The sequence below is a fragment of the Uranotaenia lowii genome, chromosome 1 (genome assembly GCF_029784155.1).
Source record: "Uranotaenia lowii strain MFRU-FL chromosome 1, ASM2978415v1, whole genome shotgun sequence".
NCBI classification, from domain to species: domain Eukaryota; kingdom Metazoa; phylum Arthropoda; class Insecta; order Diptera; family Culicidae; genus Uranotaenia; species Uranotaenia lowii.
In genome coordinates this window covers 179,685,695-179,708,826 of record NC_073691.1, presented here as the reverse complement: position 1 = coordinate 179,708,826, position 23,132 = coordinate 179,685,695, and the positions used below count along the sequence as shown (strand labels likewise).

Genomic DNA, 23,132 nt, shown 5'->3' with positions numbered 1-23,132 from the left:
CTTTGCAAGGTACCATCTTGAACTTGTTTGTTTATTTCGGTGCGTCCTTTTTTTTTCTTTTTCTTTCTTATGGATTTGTCGAAAACGACTGGCTAAAACCAAGTATGGTCCAACTTGCTGTCCTTTTTTTTAAACCGCCGCACACAAATGCACATTTCGCACCCCCGCACTCGAACGGGCTGCGATGCAACTGTCACACGTTCTAACGGAATTTTGGTTGCTTCGATACTAACGCCTTGATCCGGATTTCGTTTCCCATGGTTGCTGTTTGATTGATTGCGACCCATTTTCAACCGACAAAAAGTGCCTTTGCTTTTGCTGATTTTAAAAACGCATAGTTTGTAAGTAAAAAAACCCTTGTAAAAAATGGCTTCTTGCAGCGGAACAGGTCGTGTAACGGATCAAATCATGGATTACTATCTTCGCTACGGTCAGAATCGAGATTTGGAAAAGTTTTTGCGGTTACGAGCCAGCACAACCCGATCGTCCAGTGATGGAAGTCTGCCAGCGTTCGATGAGCTGGACCGAAGGTGCAAGGTCGCCGAAAAACTGGGACGATCTATGGAAAATTTGAACAAATTGCAGCAGGAGGAACAGAACCAGGAACGAAGTAAATCGCAACAAGATTTACTAAATGCTTCCACCGGAAGTGGCAAATCAGTAAAAAGCAATAAAAGTGAACCCAAGAACGAGGCACCACCACCAAAGGCAGAAACCGTTGTGGTCAAGGAATCGAAGGTCGAGAAAAAATCCGGACGAAGCTTTAATTTCAACCTTGAATCAGTTATCGAAATAAAGCTTCCTCCGGCACCGGTCGTTAAGCACCCGGAATTTATATTGCCACACTCGAAAGCGCTTCTGGGTAGGGATTTGATTTTGAAGTTTGAATCTGAAGTTGTTTAAATTTACCCCATTTATTTTTCAGCTCCGGCACCGGTGATTCACGAGATCAACTCAACCGCAACGCAAACCCTCCCGGAAGCTCGCTCAGTCGAACAACAAACCGAAGAAGATCCGATCAGACCGGTTCTAAAGCCTTCCAAAAATCCCTCGGGTGCTGCAGTCCCATCAGGTAGAGTACCGGCTCCGGCACCATCGAATACCACCTTTCTTAATGTCGACGAGACAACGATCGACACTACTCGAGATATCTCGCCGGTCAGCAGCGTTGCTTCCAATCGACAACGGTTGGAGTGGGATTCTCTCGGAGATATTGGTTACGACTCGAACGAGAAGTTTTACTTCTGTGGGGCGGCCGATTTGAACGAAACGGAAAAACGATGTTTGCAAAAATATTTTGCCAAGAAAGGTATAAATTTAGACGAGAAGATCGTGGTGGTTAAGAATCTTCCGAAAAGCGCTAAAACCGCTTCAAACTTATCGAAAGAAGATCAACGGAAGGGTGAAATTAAACAAAGGTGGCAGGATGTATACAAAAAGTATATCGAAAAGTACCGAAACACTTCGGACATTTCATCAATGATGATGAATCCTGATGCACAAAGTACACCAAAAATTACAACGGTTAAAGAAATGTCCAAGAAATCTGTTAAGTCAACGCAAACCAGTCTGGTAAAAAACTTAAGCAAATCAATGCAGGTCGAGAAAATTACTACCTCAGAAAAACTCATAGGAACAGAATCGCTCGCTTCCTCCTCCAACTCCTCAAATGATCAGAACCCTGTTTCCAGAATTGAGCCAACTCCATCAAATCTAGAAATTGACGAAACCGAAGGTGAGGCAACAAGTTTTCAGTTCTTCACTGCTGCGCCCATCGAGAAAAGAAACTCAAAAGCTCAAAAATCCTCAGCAGTATCCACTATTAAAACAACTCAACCGGAAACAAGTACCAGTTTTCAAGTTTCCTCGACAAACAGCACCTCGGCCCACGAATCCTCTACAAACTCGTCCTCGTCCTCATCGAAAAAACACCAACAGCTGTCCTCGGCATCCCATCGACCGTACGACTTCGATGAAGAGCTGCGTCTAGGCATGACCCTTTACGGAACCATCTGCGAATCGCAGAGTTTACCCGCCAAAGTGAAGCAGAGTTTGATCGATAAAATTTTCCGCAAAATGATGCGAAATGACCCACGGGGTCGAAGTCAGGACCAGCTGCTAGCGGATGGTAAACTGTTGAAAGGAATGGACCGATTAGGCGAACATCCTATCAGCGGTAGCAGCAGAAAAAGTAGCCAAGGAAGTTTGCGGCAGGAATCGAATAGGAATAGCACTGTGTCCAGCGGAAAGATCATCGAAGAGGTGATCGTTAACAAGGACGAGGTCATTGGTTCGAAAGACGACAATTCGACCGAAAAAGAAGGTAGGTTATTGATTTGTTTCCAAAATTTGATGGTTTTTTTTTTAAGTTTTACCTCTTTTTCGACCTTTGATGTCTCTACCGTTCAAAATTATTCGTAATACTTACATTAATTATTACCAACTGGCCTAAATTTTGCCTCACGCTAGCTTATTGTTTAGGATGAGTTATCCCAACAGAGATGAGTCAATGATAGAGTGACTTTTTGTTAGTACTGATTTGGTCCTAAATTTGTAGTACAACTGTGTAGTGAATATCAAAACGTAACGATATACCTATTGCACCAAATATAGATGCGCGATCATATTATTGTCTAAGTAGTGTTGAAATAGCGGTTTCAATTTATCATATTTGGCCTTTTTCAGATGCCCATTCGCAAATTGTGGAAGAACCTAGCGTTGCTAGTGATAAAGCGACCAACCAGAGGTCCCATAAATCTGGATCCTCGGAACTGCCCTCGTCGGGCACAAGTTCATTGGTTCATCCACGTCCCCGTCCAAAGCCTCATCAAGAACAAGGAGAAACATCAAAGCTTATGTCCGATGATCAGCGGGTCAGTCGTGCGATGTCCGAATTTTTAAAGCCAATCACTCACTCGGAACTTAATTATGCTAACCAGCAGGAGCTGCTTCGGAGTTTAGAACGACGCAGACAGGCCGAGAAGCGAATTGTTGGTCGAGAAACAGTTAGTGCTCCTACTACCCAATGTTCGGTTGTTTCATCCGCTAAGGGTGATAAAATATTTGAACTGTTCCGCAAAGAAAAGCAGTCCCAAATGATGAAGATTGATAAGAAGATTGAGCATTTGAAATCACTGAAAGAGTTGTTACTAGATGATCAAAGGGTCGTAGATGAAATCGAGGGAGATATGCGTACTACTTATCCGGTGGAAGTAAAGCTCCGGAAGGTTGGATATGAAGAGAAGGAAAACATTTATGAAAACACTATTGAAGATATGAAACAAAAGAGTCGTAATAGTGCTCCTGTTTACACATCAATCCAGCCGGAAACGCCGAGTGAAAAGACAAAGGAATCTTCAGGGAGCTCTGCATGGAACTCTCATTACCACATGAAAAAGATGATTCAGAACCGCTCGAAACTTGAAACGCCAACATCCGATGTGAGTGTGGCCACATTCATCAAAAACCGCCAAGAGAAGTTTATTGAAGTATATCAACGTCAAAGAAAACAAATGTTTGAAGATCCTGGCCATTTATACACCAGACCATACAGTGGCAGGCAGAGTAAACATGATCATTACATTCGACCAGATCCAAAGTATAATATTCAAAACATTCGAAAGACAAACCTTCCAAGGTCCGAAGTGTTCATTTCATCTGATTCCATGTCAATTCCTGCAGCTAACACATTTTCCAACACAACTACACACCAATACGATATAAAGACCTCGCGGTCGAGTTCCCAATCATCTCTCAATGCCAAACCAGTAGGCACCCAAACTACCGGATCGATTTTTCGAACTAAACCTATTTTCGAAACAGCTAAACCTAAACTGAAAGCAGTATCTACGGCTGTCCAAGTGCCATCGGCCGTCGGTTGCCAATGCGCCTGTGATTGTCCCTGCCGTGAACGATCTTCCATTCCGGCAGCTCAATCTCATGCATCGAGAAAAACTGAGATAGTTCATAGTACACAAACCTACAACAAAAGGGATAAACAGCAACAAGCCAAACCCAGTTCAATCGCTTACGTCATCACATTCCAGGGCGATTCCAACTCCAAGTCGAAAAAACCAACCATATCTACTCACGAAAAGGATCGGGTCTACCGTGCGGAATCCACTGACATCAGCCTGTCAACAGGAAATTCGATAAAAGAATCTCATCGCGAACAACACGACTCCGATTCCGATCTGTTACCCCTGAAGGAGCAACTCCGCCGAAATCGACCGCAAACGGTAAACCGCATGAAACAACGACAGCAGTGTATCAACGAACTCAACAAGCTACGCTCTGAGCGGAACAAACAACGAAAAAAGCTACTGTTGCTCACCTCGGACGATTCGTTGAAAAGGAACGATACCAACCGAAAACTTCCACCACCGCCGCTTGGTACGACGATGAGTGAAATGAGTTTTAACCTTAATAGGACCCTAGAAAATTTATCCAACTTTGTTTTGTCTTCCTCCGCAGCTCAAAGGCGTATCTTCTCCTCCAAGGACATCCGCGAAAATACTCGACGGCAGGTGCGCAACTTACCGGAGGTGCTTCGGAAGAAAGAATTGGAGAAGGCTAACAATCTGAAACGAAAGAATCTTATTCTGAGAGACAAGTTTAACAAGGTAAGTTTCCGGCACTTAATGTAAAAACTAATTTTTATGAAATAACTTTTTTTTCTCTTGTAGAACCTGCAAAGGAAGGTTCTCCATGGACACGTTGATTTGTCCAACAGTGTGCGGATAATGCAGGATTGATAACAACAATGGGTTCCTCGAATTGGAACCGATCACGTTAAAACCACCAGCGCAAGTGTGTTGTCATTATACCGTTACTTATTTCTATTCAAAAAGTTGGTCTTTGATTCGATATCACCATTTTCATTTTCACTATCTTTTTCGGTAGTTCGTGTATTACCGTCAAAAATTTATAACAACGCTTAAATTACGGATTGCACTTTAGTAATAGGGATATATTTTTTTTTATATTCTAGGATGTATCATAGTACCACTGATAATGATTGTAAGCGCCAGATAACACTTCCTCAAGAGGTTCATATATTGTTCATATAACAGCCAGTTGTCATTTTTATTGATGTAACCTTCACTATATTGATCCCACAAAGGCGGAGACAGCCACCTTAAAGTTTGGTTCTAGAGGTGCTCCTCCCCGTCATTACATCGGCTAAGCAGGTTTCTACTGTATTAAAAAATCAGACCTATATGTGGACGCAACGCCATATGGATTAGGAGCAGTTCTAGTACAGTTTTGTGAAAGTTCAAAGCCAAGCGCAATTACTTGTTTATCTAGAGCACAGTCAATTGCAGGAGAGTATAATCTCCATATGTACATAAAAGGAAGCTCTGGTTATGCTCTGGGGTGTAGCAAGGTTTATTCGATTAGCCGTCTTTCTTCGATGTGATCTGACGCTGAATCAAACAAGTTCATATTAGGTGGACAGTATCGCTTAGGAAAAAGGGCTATATCCCGAGCGGAAGCATGGACCCTTCAACTGGAACAATCCGAATTTCAAGTCAAGAAAATCTTAAGAAATTTGAATGTAGTAATTGATGATTTGTTCGACGAAAGTAATGACAGACACCGGATATTTTTTGGTAAGAAATCGAACATGAAGCGGAACGTGATAACGAACAACCAAGATTTGGATATCTTTCAACAAAGCCATACATGCATATTGGCACTGAAAAGAATAATAAGATTTTTTTTTGGCTAAGAGTGCCTTCAAATGTTCGACGATCAAGAAGTAAGATGGTAAGTGGAAGTTCTTCTTTAAATATCAATTTATAGGGAAGAGGATAAACTCTCGCAAAGTTTCAATTTGAGAAGTCCATGAAATCAAATGGCAAAATACAATATGCTTCTTTAACTAAATTGGAGGAAACAGTTCGTTTGAAACCAATAAAAGAACAGAGTGTAAAAGATGTAAAGATGTGAAATCTTCGTTACATCCGGTTTCTTTGGGAGTAATCTCAGTTCGTTATATTGAATCAACAGCGGAAGTGTTGGTGAGATGTGCTACAAAGAAAAAGACACATAACTTTATGGCACATGCTTTGAAAGTTTTGGAAAAGAGATATTCAATAGATAACAAAAAGAAATATAACAACCAGCAAAACCTAAGATTAAAGTTGTGGGATTTGCAGAAGAAGATGAATTTGATGATGAAAAGTTTGTCAAATTGACTCTGTAATCAAAGTTGTTCATATTGGAAAAAAAAAGAAATGGATGCATAATCCGATGACTGCTACTGTGGCAGTCGATTCAGAAACTTTTAATACATTGATAAAACGTGGTAAAGTAAATATTGGTTGGGACGTTGCAAAATTTTTGAAGACATTAATGTTTTGCGTTGTGTCAGTGTTATGGTCATTATGGTCATAACACTGAATTTTGCAGAAAACCGATACGTTGGCTGAGTGTGGCGAAGGTCACGATACAAAAGAATGCAGTGCACAATGTGAAAAGTGTATAAATTGTGTTAATTTTAATAGCACAGTGAAGTGAGATTTGCAGAAACAAGTTGATATTTGCCACCCTGCATGGAGTTATGATTGCGAAATATATAGAAGAAAATCCTCTAAGGCAAAAATGTTCATCAATTACGGTAAATAACAATCAAAATCAGATATTCTATACATAAATGTTTGCGGTTTGTTAAGTAATCACGACGAAGTGTGCGTAGAGGCTCAAGTTTGCGCATTCGAGAAATACTGAAGGATTCACAATGTACGTACGAAAGATTTTTTAAATCAACATTTCACAAAATGCAGGTATTGAAATGATTTGGATTCTGGCAGCCAAACTAAATTATGGAAAAAGGCAAATCGTCGTTGGAGGAATTTATCATTCTCCGAGTGTAAGCAATGCTCGGTTATTAGATATTCTGGAAAATAGTTGGCTGAATCAAATTATTATAGACGAAATTGATAACATCTTCTGTGGCGATTTCAACAATGAAGCAGAGAGCAGGGATCTGAAACGTGTCATGGAGGCATATGGTTTTCGACTTATTATTATGGAAGACACTCGCTCAACGGTAGCCAGCAGTTCTATGATAGATTTGGTGTTCACAAATTTGAAAAGTTGGGAAGAATATACCAACCGGTTTAAAATCGCGACTATCATTCCTGATTTTCGGGTGTAAGGTCATGAGAGATGGATTTGGTATCAATGATGGTCTACTTAAGATCCATCATATTTTAAATGATTGGAGTCAGTATAACAACATTGTGTTTAGACAGCTTCTTGAGGCAGGTTTGCCAACATTGAGATGCGCTGGTTTTTATGAGTTGGTAAGACGTATCGAAGTTTTATTGAAAGATAGTGTTAATACACTTGTTCGTTAAAAATGGTAATACATGGTACTGAGCGCGCTACTAAATGGTACTCCAGAGGCCTAAATGAAAAAAAATACGTAAAGACAAGCTTTACAAACAATTTTTAAGGACGAAATGTTCAAAAAGTTTGCGTAAGTACAAAGTTGTGAGAGACAAATATTTGCGAAAAATAAATGAAGCTTTAAAACCAATCTATCTAAGATGAGCTGGAAAGGAACAAATCTAATAGAAAACAATTGTGGAAATCAATAAAAAAGTTGATGAAGTCAAATGGTACCAGGACAGATTCGGTCTCATTCAACAGAGTTGAAGTCACAGAAATAGCAGAGAAGTTCAATGAGTTCTTTATTGATGATGGAAATTCATAACAGCATTCCGGGCAAGCTGTAATGGCTACGTGGATCAGAGTATGTACAACAGTGGAGAATTTCGCACATTCGAAACAATAAGTAGTCAAGATTTTGACGAAATAGTAAACGATATGAAACCCACAGCTGGTATCGAAAATGTCTCCCGAAAATTGTTTATTAGCCAACCTGTTGAAGAATGTTATGAACACAAGTCTGCAGTTAGGAATAATACCTCAAACGTGTAAGTGTTCTACTGTAGTTCCTATTGAAAAACAGAAAAATGCATGAGAGGCGACGTGATATCTAGAGTTAGCAGTAAAACAGCAAATTCTTGCGCTTTATTGAGTGTGAAGAAATGTTGATTGTTAAACAGTCTGGATTCAGGATGCAGCATTCAACTAAATCTGCAGTTAACCTACCTACCTACCTAAGGGTCTGGCGCCGATTGACCGACACATAGGGCTAAGATAAAAGACCTCCACTGTTGGCGATCCGGAGCCAGCGTCTTCACTTGCTGCCAGCCAAGGTTTTCGTCAACTGCGCTTAAGTTAACCTGATATTTCTAATTTTGAAGATTAATATTAAAAACGGAAATTACATAGTGGCTGTGTTTCTATGTATACTTCAAGAGAACATTTGAAACTATTGACCGGTTACTGCTGTTAAAAGTGTTGGTAAAATTTGGCATCAATGGTACGATTCTAAGCTGGTTCAAAATTATTTGGAGAAAAGAATGCAACGAACAAAATATGGTTCATCTTACTCGCGATACAGGGAAAAAAACCTAGGAGTTCTCCAAGGAAATGTGTTGGGTCCCCTGTTATTTATACTATACATACATCAATGACATGAAAATGTGCTTACAGCACGGCCGTCTGAAGCTATTCGCAGATGATTCAGTCTCCTATTGGACTGGAAATGAGTTATCAATCGATGTTGGTGAGATCGAAAGGGTTCGCCTCTGATACACAGGCAAAGCGCCTACAGAGAATTCAAAATAAGATTATGCGAGTAGTGAAACGATGCAATAGATACACACCAAGTACATCAATGCTCGACATTCTTCAATGGTTGTCAGTGAAACAGAGAATTGCGTATAACAGTTAGATTTTTATACATAAAATGAAGAACGGAATGTTACCGGCTTACCTAATGGACGGTCTGCAGTACGGCAACGATGGACATAGCTACAATACGAGAAGAGCCCATCATATTTCCTAATACGAGAAAGGAAATGACAAAGCTATCAGTTTTCTACAACGGTCTAAAAATGTAAAACAGCCTGCCGCAGATTATCAAAGACAGTTCAAACATAAAAACTTTAAAAAAAACTGACAATACAAAACGTTAAAGAGACAATTTGAAAAAATGACTTATCCTTAAAGGGAGCATATACTGAAGATCTGACGAAATACCAGATATAAAATTGTACGGTGATGGACATACGCGGGAGTTAGACAAACAAGTCGTACAGAATTTGATAAAATAATGCAAACAAAATTATCAATAGGATAAACTGTCCCTCCCACTTCAATAGAAGCGTATGGAGTGGAGGAAGGATCCAAATGGGCTTGTGGGAATCTCGAGAAATTTGAAAATACAACCTTTGATGCATAATATAAAAAACATGTAGCTTAAAATAGAGATTTATTAAGTTGTGAATTGTGATATTGTAAAATAGAGATTTATAGTGTTCCATCAGTTTTAACCAGGTCAGGTTGCGCTCACCACTAATGTAACGCCCGGCGTGGTGTGGTTCATTTACGCACTGGTTAAAGCTGGCTCGAGTGGCTTAAATAGGGACTTCTAAATGATTAATTTGAAAATTTGTCCAATTAGCAGTAACGCATTAATTGTGCCACTAATCGCATTGAAATGCTGGCAGATAAACCGGTTTGTATAGGCACTTCTGGTTGAGAGGGTGTGTTTTAGTTACACCCGCCTGAGCAATAACAGATTTTTTTTTCTAGACGGGCACTACAACTTTTAATCACAATGATAAAGCTTACGTTCAAGACCATCGCGTAATCTGGAAGTTGTCGAAGGCTCTGGCCGGGGATCGTGTGGTGAGTCACTCACAGTCCATTCGGAGATTTTCACCTCAAGGTTTTCATCTATACGCCACCCGTGGCTATCTATGATGTAGATGTCTACAACGATAATTGCTTGTACAAAGCGTTCAATGAGAGAATTTCTGCGCTAGCAATATTCCTACAGTATTTACCATGGATTGTATAGGTTTTTATCAGTTCTGGTTAGAGTAAGACATTCCACGATGCTTATCATTTTTAGTGAGGGGTTTACGATTTCGCGACAGGGGAGATTAATGGATTCTACCAAAAGTGTCACGCTGTCACTTGGCGTAAGTCCACTTATTTCGGAGAAAGAGAGCTAGAGAGACAGGGATTCTCCGTTGAATCCAAACCAATACAGTCAGTGGTCGATAGGACTGAACGTTCATTCATCAGTTGGTGCTGCGCAGCGAATGCTATATCGTAAGAGTGTTTGTGGTGGGTCAAGCTCAGTCGATCGTTTCAAGCTGAAGTGTACAGTCAACGACGTCGTCGTCGTCTCGCATCAGGTTTAAACCGAACCGACAGTAGGTGGTACATCGGTAGGAGACCTTCGCTTGAATCACAACCCTCCGACTATCTGTCACGCATACGGATACAGAGAGGGGAGCGAAGTGACCGCAAGTGACACGGGACACGGTTGATTCAAGTCCAAACAGTTCATAGATCATCATCGCTTTTACTGAGGCGCGCTTACGTGGAGTAGCTGAGTGTAATCGTGGAAAGACGTCGAATGAAAAGTGATCGCAGTTTTCGCAACGCTTGCAGAAACCATCGCTCAAACCGCACCAAATGGAAAGTGCTTTCAAATTGTCAGGAAAAAAGAACACCTATTGGAGAAGCGGAAAAACACACTTGAAAGTTCATTCTTGACCGAGGTGATCTTCATCATCAATCACTGGCGAGGTCGATGAAGATCGGGTAACAAGTCAAAACAACTACCAAGTGATTTCACGACAGCTATTCAAATTGATTGTCCCTTACTACAGAAGGCCACGGGTGATCGATTCAACTTTCGACAAGAGTCCGCCCAATGGAATAGTTTCACAGCAAAAGTGGAAAGGATCATCGGTTCGAAGATCAGTGCTTGCCCGAAGGGTGAAAGAAATCGTCTTTGTGTTTTTATTACAGTCTTACTCTCTGTGGGAATTCCGGGGTAGTTCAAACGTCTTCGAATAAGTCGCTCTCGTGAAACGTTCGGTGAATGAACGGTAAGCGCATAAAACGAGAGCATCGGTTGCATTATTTCAGTCGCGTGTGTTGGTGTGTATGTTGCAAGATACCTGAAACATAAAGAGAGCATAAACCAGCTGAAGTTGTGGGAGTTGAGTGAGGTTGGAACGAAGAGAAAAGCCGCAAACTGTTGCTTCGGAGTAGGATACGAGAAATAATAATAATAAAACATAGCACAATAAAAACACAAAATGCTTAAGAGCAAAGCCGGAGAGGAGAAGGTAGACACCTTGCTGTCTAAAAGTCAGATCCCGATCATCGATCTGGCTCATTGTGGTGAGTTTCTTAGAATAATATTTTATGTTACATTTTTTCCCTTGACGAGGATTTGAGTTTGTGCATAAGTTTTAAAATTAAAATCATTTAAGTGATTTTAACAGAAGGATATCTATATTAACGTATTAGGGTTAGTTTGATTATTAAATTGACAAAAAAAATGAGTTATGCTTTCATATCATATGAAATATCTCGTATAAAGTCCGTGATGTGTGGAGACTGGCAATAAGATTTTTGAATGTTTCATTGGAAAATAAAAATGCAATCATACCGTAAACTGGAGTGAGTTACTTTAATCACCGGGATAACATAATATGAAATTGTTGTGGTTCAATCCTGACGAATATTTTTTTCAAAAGACAAAAGCACGAAGAAACGAAATTTTCTCACAATGATTAAAATTAGAGATAGAAATTACATGGAAGGGATTCTAATTCGAAAATATTGATTGGGGTTTACTAAAATCGGCATAAAATCAAAGTCAATCATTATTTTAAACTTCTTTTTGAGCAGAACATTTCGAATTATGTTAATCTAACAATCCATACTAATGTTAGCTGTTTAGAACAGTGGTCGGCAACCTTTTGAATCGGAGACACAAACTACAAATTTTAAATTTCAGAATTTTAAAGAGCCACATTAAAGGTTTATTGCTGTTGTTTGATAAAAGAAGCATATGAATGATCCTCGAACCTGGGGTTTGAAAAAAAGAACGTTAAAATCTTAAGAGTTTTTCTTCTAACTCTTGTATATTTCTGTTAGTTCTGTTTTTGTTCACCATTAAGTAACATGGATTGTCTTTGGGACACATGGAAAAATGGTTTTATTGTAATGCTTGAGCAAACATCGGGTCAAGAAAATTCAAAATGAAACCAAGCTTCAATGAATACGTTGCATAATGTTAAAGTGGAAGATTTGAACGTATTAACATTAGCAGAATATATTTATTTTTTCTCTTCCCCGGCAAAAAAAAAACTTAACAAATAAAAAGAAAAATCATTTTTCTTTAAATTATCAAGCTTTTTCCATTGCATTTCCCTAGTTTTAACTTCAAAAATTATACTGGTTTTATATGTCATTTCAAATTAAGATTTCCCAAATTTCATGACATCATGCTAACGTCTCTTCAGCATTTTATGCATCTGGAAAAATAAAAAATCTCATTTTATTTCACAAGTGATTCTTGAGTATTGTGGATTGAGCATTGAATGAAGAACGAAATGTAATACATTGTAGACTGGTTCATCTATGCTTGCTTAAGCTTAGATTTAACTGAAAAAAATATGGTTCGATCAGTATAAATTTGTAATTATGTGATTTCGTAGCTCTTATGAAAATTCGTGACAAATAAAAAAGAGTAAATACATTTTAACTAGCAAGATCAATTCAACGATATTTTTTTCAAATTTCGAAACATAATTTAAAAAAAATCAATAAAAAGAAAATTGACAGTGATTAACTCTTAATTTCAAAATAAAACAAAGAAAAGTTGAAAAGGTTCAAAATGAGGTGTTAAAAAAGAATCATAGGATTGAGATGGCTTTACTTTTTTTAATTATTACCTACTCACTCGTCAAAGTTGAAAATATTTTACGAAATGATTGATGGAATCTTATAAAATTCTGGAAATTTCAACTAAACATTTTTCAATAGGACAAGAGAATAATTGCGAATGTTAAAAATGTGAAACTTGATGTAGGTCATTTTGGTTATCAACAAAACACAGGTTATCTAACTTATAATCTTAGATAGATTATAAGTTAGATCTAAGATAATCTAAGATTATCTTAGATCTACTTTTTAAGTAAATAATTAACTATGATTTTTCTGTTTGCTACATCTAAACATTTATGTTTTATGCTACATCTTTTTTTTATGCTACATCTAAACTTTTATGTTTTAATGTTTTTTGGTAGTACATAATTTGATTTTAGTTTGTGTTGTCTCAAAATTTAAGGTTAAAGAAAAATTAAGTCTCTAACCTTGACCTAACCGTAAATGTAAATAATAACAAAAACTTAATTCAAATATTTTATTTCCAAAATGTGTTTTTTTAATCAATCGCACACAAAAGTTGAACTGTAGCAAAAAAAACAAAGTTTATCATTTACAAAAAAGTAGTTCTTAGCCACTGCTTTGTTATCAAACATCAATCCTCATAAAATTTTGTATTTAAAGAACTCACAATCACTTTTTGCCCTCTATGAAAATTGATCTGTTGCAATTTCTTAATTCGTTTTAGAAATTATCAACCATTTCGAAACATATCAACAAATATGACATACAAATATTGGAAATTCTACCTCAATCCTATCCTAATAATTTGAATTTAAAACGATCGTTTTAATGTATCTGAAAATAGACAACTCATTAACATTCCAGATTGATGGAATCTTGATTTTCGAAGAAAAATTATATCGTGGAAAAAGGCCAGGTTTTTCCCGGTTTAGTTCAATTTTTATGAATTCCAAATTTTCAACTGGTTTTAGCCAATTAAATTCGCATGCTTTTTGTGGAATTGTGAGATACGATTTGAACGCCGCTGTTGCGCCTAGGTAAAATCAGAAATACCGAGATTTTGGCTGAATTTGTCCGTATATTTATTACAAGGTTTTGAGGGTAAAATGAAACCCAATGCCCGGATATTCCCGGCCTGGAAACGTACAAAAAAAAATCTGAAATTTAAGTTTGACAGGTTTTCAAACTCGAATCAACATTGAGATTGAATGAAAAATTCAATTCAAGAATCCATGTACTTATTGGTTATAAGAAATAGATTGAAAAGAAATATTCAAGTAAGAACACTCTAATGGATTTTAAATACTTTTCGGAAAACCAATGTTTATTGATCACTCATCTAAATTTTACTTTAAATAAAAAAAATAAATAAATCTTTAATGTGGCTCTTTAAAATTCTGAAAATATGAAGTTTTTGGCTCTTCCTACTCAAAAGGTTGCCGATCTATGGTATAGATAGAAGCTAGAAATTGTTATTTTGGTAGCCTTAGAAATCCTTGTTCCATGTATTTTTAGATCGATAAGAATTATTGGCAATCAGGTCTAAGAGCTACAATGTCCCTATTCTCATATCAGTCCCATGTACAGTCCCATCATCATTTTTGAGCTATCGATGGAAAACGCATTCTTGAGGTCCAATTTAGCTATAAAACAAGTTTTTGTTCGAATTTATTTTTCGGTTAACAGTTTTTAAACATGGATACATAGTGTACTTTTCGTATAAGTTGAAATATCTCAATGTATGTTGAAATATTTGTGGAATAATTTCAACAAAAGTTAAAAAAATATAGCTATGAGGTAGTTTTAATGTACTTCTAAATTTAAGAAAAATATGTTGAAGTTTGTAAAAACAATAACTAAAAGTTGAGTTCTTTAGCTCCTATGATTGTGCAGTTTTTGAAACAATTGTAAAAAAATGTCCTCAAAGATAAAGTTTTTCGTAGAACATCAATTGTTTGCTATCATGGAACTAAACTTCTGTGAATTATTCAGCGATGTGAATAAAATAAAACAGTTAAACATGAATAAAGAATTTAAAATTACACATCAGTTTGTAGTTCTACTAGTTCTAAAACCACCGAACTTGAAACACCGATTCTGCAGCCTAACGTTGAATTGAAGTATCTCGGTAGCAACTTACTATCTTCATCAGTGAGTGTTATCGATTAGTTATAACTTTACATTATTTCTGTAACGATCTAAATTTTTGTCAAAAAAGATGGTTCACTTTTGTGCGTCCAATTTCACAAGAATTTACATCATCGATGATTTAATATTATGTCGAAAACCTCATAAAATTTCGGTCTTAAAATTTATGGCATCAAGCGTCTCTGTTTTCTCTAGTTTAATTTTATGTCAAAAGTGATGCTTCAATTATGTGCATCCAATTTGACATAAATTTACACCAAAAAATTGATAGTGTGTAGATGAAGGGAGATATTAAGGTCCTCCCCCTACATCGGTACAAAACCTTTTCATAACCGTGGTTAATTAGGTTGAATCAAAAAGAATCTTTCTACCAGTTTTCGATCATGTAGGCGCACAGAGTTCTGAATTTTAAATCAGGTTTTCCAGAATCAATAAGAGGAAGCAGAAATTCTACCAACAGTTTTTTAGTCTGTGAAACCCATGCACATATTTGTTATTGCATCTACTGTTGCAGCAATCTTGAAATCGCCTGCATGAATCATAGAAGTTCAATTTCAATATAATACCTAGTTCATAAAACACATTCAGGTTTGTTTCGCCTGCCACGTTTTTGCTACAATTGCAACTTCCGGCGAGTAAATAGATTCGAATCAGCCAAATGCACAGCACTGAACAGTGAATCATCTAGCTAAAGTTTGTAACGCATACCATGGTAACGCATTCATAACAGCATATTGTAAAGCTGTGAATAACGCGGCTTTTCGTCGTATAGCAGTAAAGTTTGTGGTGTCCGAGTTATTACTACAAAATGACTGATACATATTCATTCGAGTACAAAAATGCAAAATAAACATCAATTGCAAATACGCGTTTTATAGCCGAGTCACTTCTAGTAGACCAATCGACGTGCTCGATGTGTAAATTTGTTGTTGGCAGAAGAGGGAAGGTACATAGATATATCTAGATGTGGCACATTATAACCACAAAATGGGGAGAATGTTCGAATTGAGTACAAACGAGTTTCGAATGTCTTCCTCCTGTGATAAGTAGATAACTGAACGATAATTAAGTCTAATGGGGCCTCTTACTGAAGCAATTGCAAAAGGCGTTGAGGACCACTTCTTGAAGTTTGACATGGATTAAAAATTGATTAGTGTTTATCATTGATGAAATTGATTATTGATATTATTTTCAGTACAATTGATACCCAATAATTGAAACATTATGTTTGCAGTTCTTAGTTTATCATAATTTCATCGTTAGCCAACTGCTTAGAGGCAATAGGTTTTGCATTTTACTTTCTTTTTTTTTTAAATTTCAAGTATGTATCTCTAATAGCTTAAAAATCTCAAATTAATAAAATCTTCCGCCGCTCTAATTAACTCTTCGTCGAACTACACCGTTGACTTCTCCTTAAATCAAACCCCCTTATAAATTTTACCCCAGTCGCTACGAACAGTTGACATGGTCGTGCGGGTCAATCTAATTGATCGGCCTGATAAAAATAAATGATAATTCAATTTGGAGCGTATCGATTCATTGCTGAAGCCATGGCGGTTTTCGTTGCCTGGGAGGGAGACGTGGAGAATGGTATGTACACAACCATCCGATCATGTTAACTGCCCCTTTGGAAGCCCATCGGCGGCCAGGGTGGTTATATAAAAAGCAAAAACCAGATAAATGCACGATCGGCAGCTGCTGTTTCATGTCTGTTGATTGTTAGCAATGCATATGTATGACGATTGTTGATAGAATCACGATCACCAGACACTCTGGGTATGTTGATGGTGGCAATCCATCAATTCGGTTTGAAGGGTGGTTCGAGCACACAAAACATTCGATCTTAGAGTTACTAAAGAGAATGTATTTGAATGTTTACCCGATCAGGAGGGAAAAACTAAATTATATCAAGATGAGATATTTTGATACTAATATTTTTCCTATCTAAATGAGTTATTATTCAGTACCTGTAGGATGTTAAAATATCTCAAATTATATCAAAAAATCTATGCGATCATAGCTAAATTATATCAATTTCAGATATGCTCCTTACAAGATTATATCTCGTTCAGATAGCATAGTTTGATATTGGGCAGAACAAAACCTATCAAAATTATAACTTATCAAGATATGAGTGCTTCGAGAAAATTTTCTAGTGGAATGTCAATAAACCACATTATTTGCTAAAACCATGCTCCATTTTTGGTTTCCCAAAATTTGGATTCAATTTTATTAATCTGTTGGGCGAAAATCATAAACGTACGGTTTGGGCCGTTGACTTCGATGTCCGTGTTTCAGAAAAAGTTGTACGTATATCAAAATAAGATATAATCTTTTTTTAGGACAACCCGAAAAAAATCTTGATCATTAAAAATGAGCTCAACCCCATTCAAGTCTGTCAATCAGAATAAGATATAATTCAGATTGGAGAAACTTAAAATCGAAAATTTGAAGTGCTTAATTATAACTGAATCAAATGTAAATATCTTGGTGAGATACGCTTGAGTTATTATTTTGATATGCTCTCCTGATCGGGTAGGGTAGAAAATCCGTTGAAAAATATAAAAATATCATAGATTATCAATTTCGAATGTAAAGGGTGATAGGGTCAAAATTTGGTCAAGGAAAAACGCGTGTAAATCGATGAAATCGTTTATTTAAAAAATCAAATTAAATTTATTTTTCAAGTTTAATTAGTATAAATCAGGAAAAATATAGGGCCTTACGCTTAATCCCTGCTATCAGATTTTGTACAGCAATCTTGTCCACCTTCTTTGCCGCAGAAAGCTAGTTTGCCTTGAACTGCTGCTCGTCCTTAGCAGTTTTTTTGGTCTTCTTTAGGCTCCGCTTGACAATAGCCCAGTATTTCTCAATTGGGTGGAGCTCTGGCGTGTTGGGTGGGTTCTTGTCCTTGGGAACCACCTGCACGTTGTTGGCGGCGTACCACTCCATGGCCTTTTCACCGTAATGGCAAGATGCCAAATCCGGCCAAAACAGTACGGAACAACCGTGTTTCTTCAGGAAAGGCAGTAGACGTTTATTCAAACACTCTTTCACGTAAATTTCTTGGTTGACAGTCCCGTAAGTTATGAAAATGCTGCTTTTCAAGCCACAGGTACAGATGGCTTGCCAAACCAGATATTTCTTTGTGAACTTTGACAGTTTCATGTGCTTGAAAATATCTGCTACCTTTCCCCTTCCTTTTGCCGTATAAAACTCCTGCCCCAGCAGCTGCTTGTAGTCGGCTTTGATGTAGGTTTCGTCGTCCAATACCACGCAGTCAAACTTCGTCAGCATAGTCGTGTACAGCCTCCGGGATAGCGCTTTGGCCGTCGTATTTTGTTTATCATCGCGATTTGGAGTCACTACCTTCTTGTAAGTCAATAGTCCGGCTCGTTTTTTGGCTCGATGCATAGTTGTAGACGATACACCCAGCTTATTTGCGGCATCTCGGAGAGATAGGTTAGGGTTTCGCTTGAAACTACCGGCAACTCTCTTTGTCGTCTCAGCGGCTTCCGGTTTCCCCCCGATCCAGACTTTTTGGCTGTCGACAAACGTTCCCCAAACACTTTAATTACATTTGTAACGGTTGATTTGGCAACTTTTAGCGATTTTGCCAGCTTTGCGTGCGAGTAGCCCGGATTTTCGCGATGCGCGAGCAAAATTGTGATACGATGCTCTTCTTCCTTGGACGGCATTTTGACAACTGAAGAGTGAATTCCAAAATCAAAATAGGAACAACATTCTACACACAAACACACCTTCAAAATGAGGGGTGTTCAGGTTTTTTAAATGCAAAATTGAAAGAAATACGTCAAGTTGATATTGACCAAATTTTGACCGTATCACCCTTTATATGACAGAAATATTTGACATGTTGCTTGAAAGTCTCAAACAGGTTCTGTACAATACCTAGAAGATTCATTGAAGGTTTATTAGAAAGTAGTTATCGAACGTAAAGATCCTTCTTGAAAGAAGTCGCTTAGAAGTTTCATTATCGTTTTTTCTCCTTTTAGAGGGCGAGTTTCTGAGTATCCGCGATATGAGTTGGTTAGTTGTAGGAGACTTCTTTAACTGGACTACCAAAATTCAAAAGTTGGTTTGTTGAAAAACGTTGAAATTGAAAACCTAGAGCGGGTACGCCTCTACGTGGTTGAAGCCGGTTTTATAAGCGCATTGCCTGTAAGATTTGCTTGTCTGTCGGAGGTAGCAGTTATCTCTTACAGAAAGGTATGGATCAGTTGATTGCCGGAATCAATAATTCGGGACACAGCCGAAAATAGCGTTTATGAAACTCTTGAAACATCTTAATTGTGTAACCAAACTTATATGTATACAATCAACCAAAGTTGCTCATAGAAAGTTTATTTATTTATTTATTAGTCTTCGAAAAAATATTGATTCGCACAGACTTATTGTTCTAAGAGATGCCTTAACCTATTTTTAAATGATTGCTTAGATATACCAAAATCAAAAATACTAACACACTCTTTAAAATAACGGTTACATGTGTCTATTGGGTTGTAGTAGCCATACGTGGTTCGATGAGATGGAATCCAAAGAAGCATTTGGTTCCTCAGCGGGCGTGTAGGAGCATACAAATTTATGCAATCCAGGAGATCGTTGTTTTCAATATTGCCGCTCAGTAAGTCGAATGTGAATAAACATTGCAGGAACTTCCTTCTACGGGATAGCGTTTCAAGATGAATCAGGTTACATCGATGTTCATAGGGAGTCCTGACTTCGGGATTCCAGTTAAGTTTCCGAAGAGCAAACCGAACAAACGCTCGCTGGACTCCTTCGAGAGATTGACTCAAAGTCAGTTGGAACGGGTGCTGCGTATTCAAGTATACTTCTGACGATCGAACAATAAAGTGTTTTAAGTGCATACACGTCGTTGAAATGGATTGTGTAGCGACGGAGGAAACCAAGCATAACGTAAGCATTGGCGGTTATTGTAGTGATATGCGTGTGAAATCTCAACCGGCTATCGAAGGTAACACCGAGGTCCTTTATTGTGTCAACAGTTTCGAGAACGGTATTACCCATTGTGTAGCTATACTGATGCACGTTGCGGGTTCTTGATAAACTCATTGTTTTGCACTTTTTGACGTTCACCAACATTCCATTCAAACCGCACCATGATGCAGTCTAGCGGTGATGTAATTTGTCGGAAAAGCTTTAGGTCGTCTGCATAAAAGAGTTTATGCGACGTCAACATGTCACATAAATCGTTAACGAACAATATGAATATTAACGGTCCTAGATGACTGCCTTGGGGAACACCGGATGTTATCAAAAACTTCGAAGAGCAAAAGGAGTTGACTTTAACATAGGCCAAGCGGGAGTTCAAATACGAAGCAAGCCACTTTGTTATCCACTCAGGAAGTCCAAGGTGTCTAAGTTTGTTTATTACCAATATGTGAGGAACGCGGTCAAAAGCTTTGGAGAAATCGATGTATACAGTTTGCACTTGCTGACGTTTTTCGAGTTTTGGTAACACAAAATTTGTAAATGCCATAAGGTTTGAGGTTGTTGAACGTTTTTTCATGAATCCATGTTGAGCACCATCAATTAACTGAGCTATGGACGGATATATAGCATCGTACACTAAAGATTCAAGTACTTTCGCAAAACAGTTAAGGATTGAAATCGGACGGTAGTTTTCGACGGAATGAGCGCTGCCACTTTTATGCACAGGTGTGATCGATGCTATTTTCCACGCCTGCGGGAAAACTCCAGATGACAGGGACATATTAAAAATCCTTGTTAGAGGTATTGCTATTGCGGAGGCACAGTTTTTTACGAAGGCGGGTGGCAAATTGTCAGGTCCTGGTCCTTTCGAAACGTTCACTGCTATAAGGGCATTATAGACATCAACATCAGAAAGTGTAAGAGTAGGTACACGGATATTACATTAAGTACATTAAGGTTTTTTTTTAATGCGGATTGATTTTGCTCAGTTTTTCTTACATGACTTCTATTTACACGGTTTTTTTTTTGCCATATGCACCGGTTCTCGCGAATAAACACGTTATTCGAGTGAAAATATTTCAAATCGTACATGTAAACGGAGGACTCGATACTGCGTGAAAAACCTTTGTGTAATTAGTATAAAATTTAGTTTATTTGGTGTTTAAAAATTTGAAAATTCAAGAAAACTATTTTATTTGGCTGGAAATTAAGGCAACAACTTACTGTGTGCAGCAGGCAAGCGAATTGGTGAAGACGTTGAACGCTCATTGTCGAAAAATACATTGTCACAAAACAAGAAAAACATTGAAGCGGATTTTTTTTTCGAAAGTAGCTGCCTCCATGTGTCTTAAAATTTGGATTTCATTTATCGTTTATTTTTTCTTAAAACATGCTGACTTTTTTTTATAATGAAATCCGTTGAAATGTTATTCAAATTTATCTGAAACACATATTTGATATAGATAGTAGGCGTTGCTTGAATAGGAAGTGGAAAGTTTTTGCTACTGCCAAATTTGATAGCGAAAAAGTGGAAAAATTCCATTTTCGTAGGTGATGGAAAGAATTAGAGAAACATGAGGTATCAAAGAACGAAAGAACATAAGACGTAAAAATCATGAATTTTTCGAAAAAGATACAACGGCTCACCGGCAGGACTTGAACCTGCAATCTCCGCTTGTGCCCGAAGTATGGCATGAAAAGTAATCATGCAATACCTCGCTAGGCACCCAGCAGTGATTTCAATTGAATTTATTGTTTATTAATGTCAAAAGACATACCTTTGTTAAAAAGTTAATAACTTTTTTGTCTAATAAGATACGAAGTTTCGGTCTTCGTAAAAGTTGTTCAGCGAAAAATTTTCTTTTGAGAATTTATTAATTGGCACAAAAACTAATAGCAGGCTCGGTTCCACAGAAGAAACCAAAATAATGTTGTTTTTTCAGTACAAAATATTCAATTTTCCTATACAAATCTAAAATTTAAATTTACTCATGTAAACGTTTCTTAAAAATTCTGCAAAAAATCATGGATGAGTTTTGAACCAAAACGAAGCTTTTTAAATCCCAGGGTTTGAGGAATTCAAAAATGACCCCAAATCGACTCAGTCTATCAAGACACTTTACCGTATAAAATCTGTAAAATTTTTTAATTGTCTCTTTGAAAAATGAACTAAAACTGGAATGAAAACGTATTGAATCGATAGTAAATCGCGAATTAATAGGATATCTTAATCGTCTTCTTCGTAAACCTAATCACATCAGTCATCACTACCGTCAAACGGGGCATCATGCAACAGCGGGGCTCGATGCAACATTTACATAACACTACATAGAATCAATTTTTAATTTAATGTATTGTAATAAAGTTATCTTTGAATGATAACAAAATGATGATGACATAATTTCTCGCATCTTAAGCTAGTTGTCTTAAGTTTTTTATTTTTATGTAAAATTTGAAAAATCGAGCAATAAATGTACAAATTTTAACATTTTTTGATGCCGAAAAAAACTTTACCCAGTATGACGGATCGGCTTGATAAAATTACCTACAAACTTTTTACAGGTTTCCTCATGTTATACCAACATTGTTGGTGTAAAAATATTTTTCGAACAATCACCCAATTTTTTTAAATGAATATTTTTAAAATTCAGTTAGGTGTCTGGGGTTAAATGCAACAAAATGCAAAACAAAGAAATACTTTGTAAATCTCGTTTCCATGTGCTGGAATATGAATGTTTTGCATCACGCGTTTGTAAACATTTAAATTTCATTCATCCAAACATTTATTTTTATGATTTCAGCTTGTAGAACTTTTCGTAGTATTATTTAACCCCTAAATGTATGCAGCATCCTTATTTTCAGAAAAAATGTGAAAATTTGTTTTTACAGACCCAAAAACTACTGCAATTGGTGTTGTCATGCGTAATGGTCTTTAAGACATTTCAAATATATTAAAAACTATGAATTTTCATACGTGTTCATAAGATTTTTCATTAAAAACAAAGTTTGTTGCAAGTTACCCCATTTTCTAAGGAGTGTGAAAATCGCATGTTTTAAGAAAATTAAAAATAACTGCAGAAACCAATATTTTTTTTAACTACGCCAATTTGATGCCCCAGCATCCTTAAAACTTTTGATGCATAAAGGATACGATTAACTGTGAACATAAGTTTTTTAGAAGCCATTGAAGTTGAAAATTGTTGCAT

General features: G+C 37.2%; 2 protein-coding genes across 2 annotated transcripts in view; both read left to right on the top strand.

Moving 5' to 3' along the window:
* The first annotated feature begins 140 nt into the window (after positions 1–140).
* On the top strand, positions 141–5,057 carry LOC129738727 (centrosome-associated protein Alms1a-like). Its single transcript, XM_055729977.1, has 5 exons — positions 141–862; positions 926–2,323; positions 2,686–4,392; positions 4,474–4,622; positions 4,686–5,057. The coding sequence occupies exons 1-5, from the start codon at positions 367–369 to the stop codon at positions 4,752–4,754; spliced, it is 3,819 nt and encodes a 1,272-aa protein (XP_055585952.1). The 5' UTR covers positions 141–366; the 3' UTR covers positions 4,755–5,057.
* Positions 5,058–10,195: 5,138 nt separating this feature from the next.
* The window catches only part of LOC129738684 (uncharacterized), a 52,528-nt gene continuing 39,591 nt past the window's right edge, over positions 10,196–23,132 (top strand). Inside the window, exon 1 of the mRNA XM_055729940.1 lies at positions 10,196–11,286. Coding sequence (XP_055585915.1) covers positions 11,202–11,286 — 85 coding nt within the window. The 5' untranslated portion in view covers positions 10,196–11,201. The remainder of the gene's footprint in view (positions 11,287–23,132) is intronic.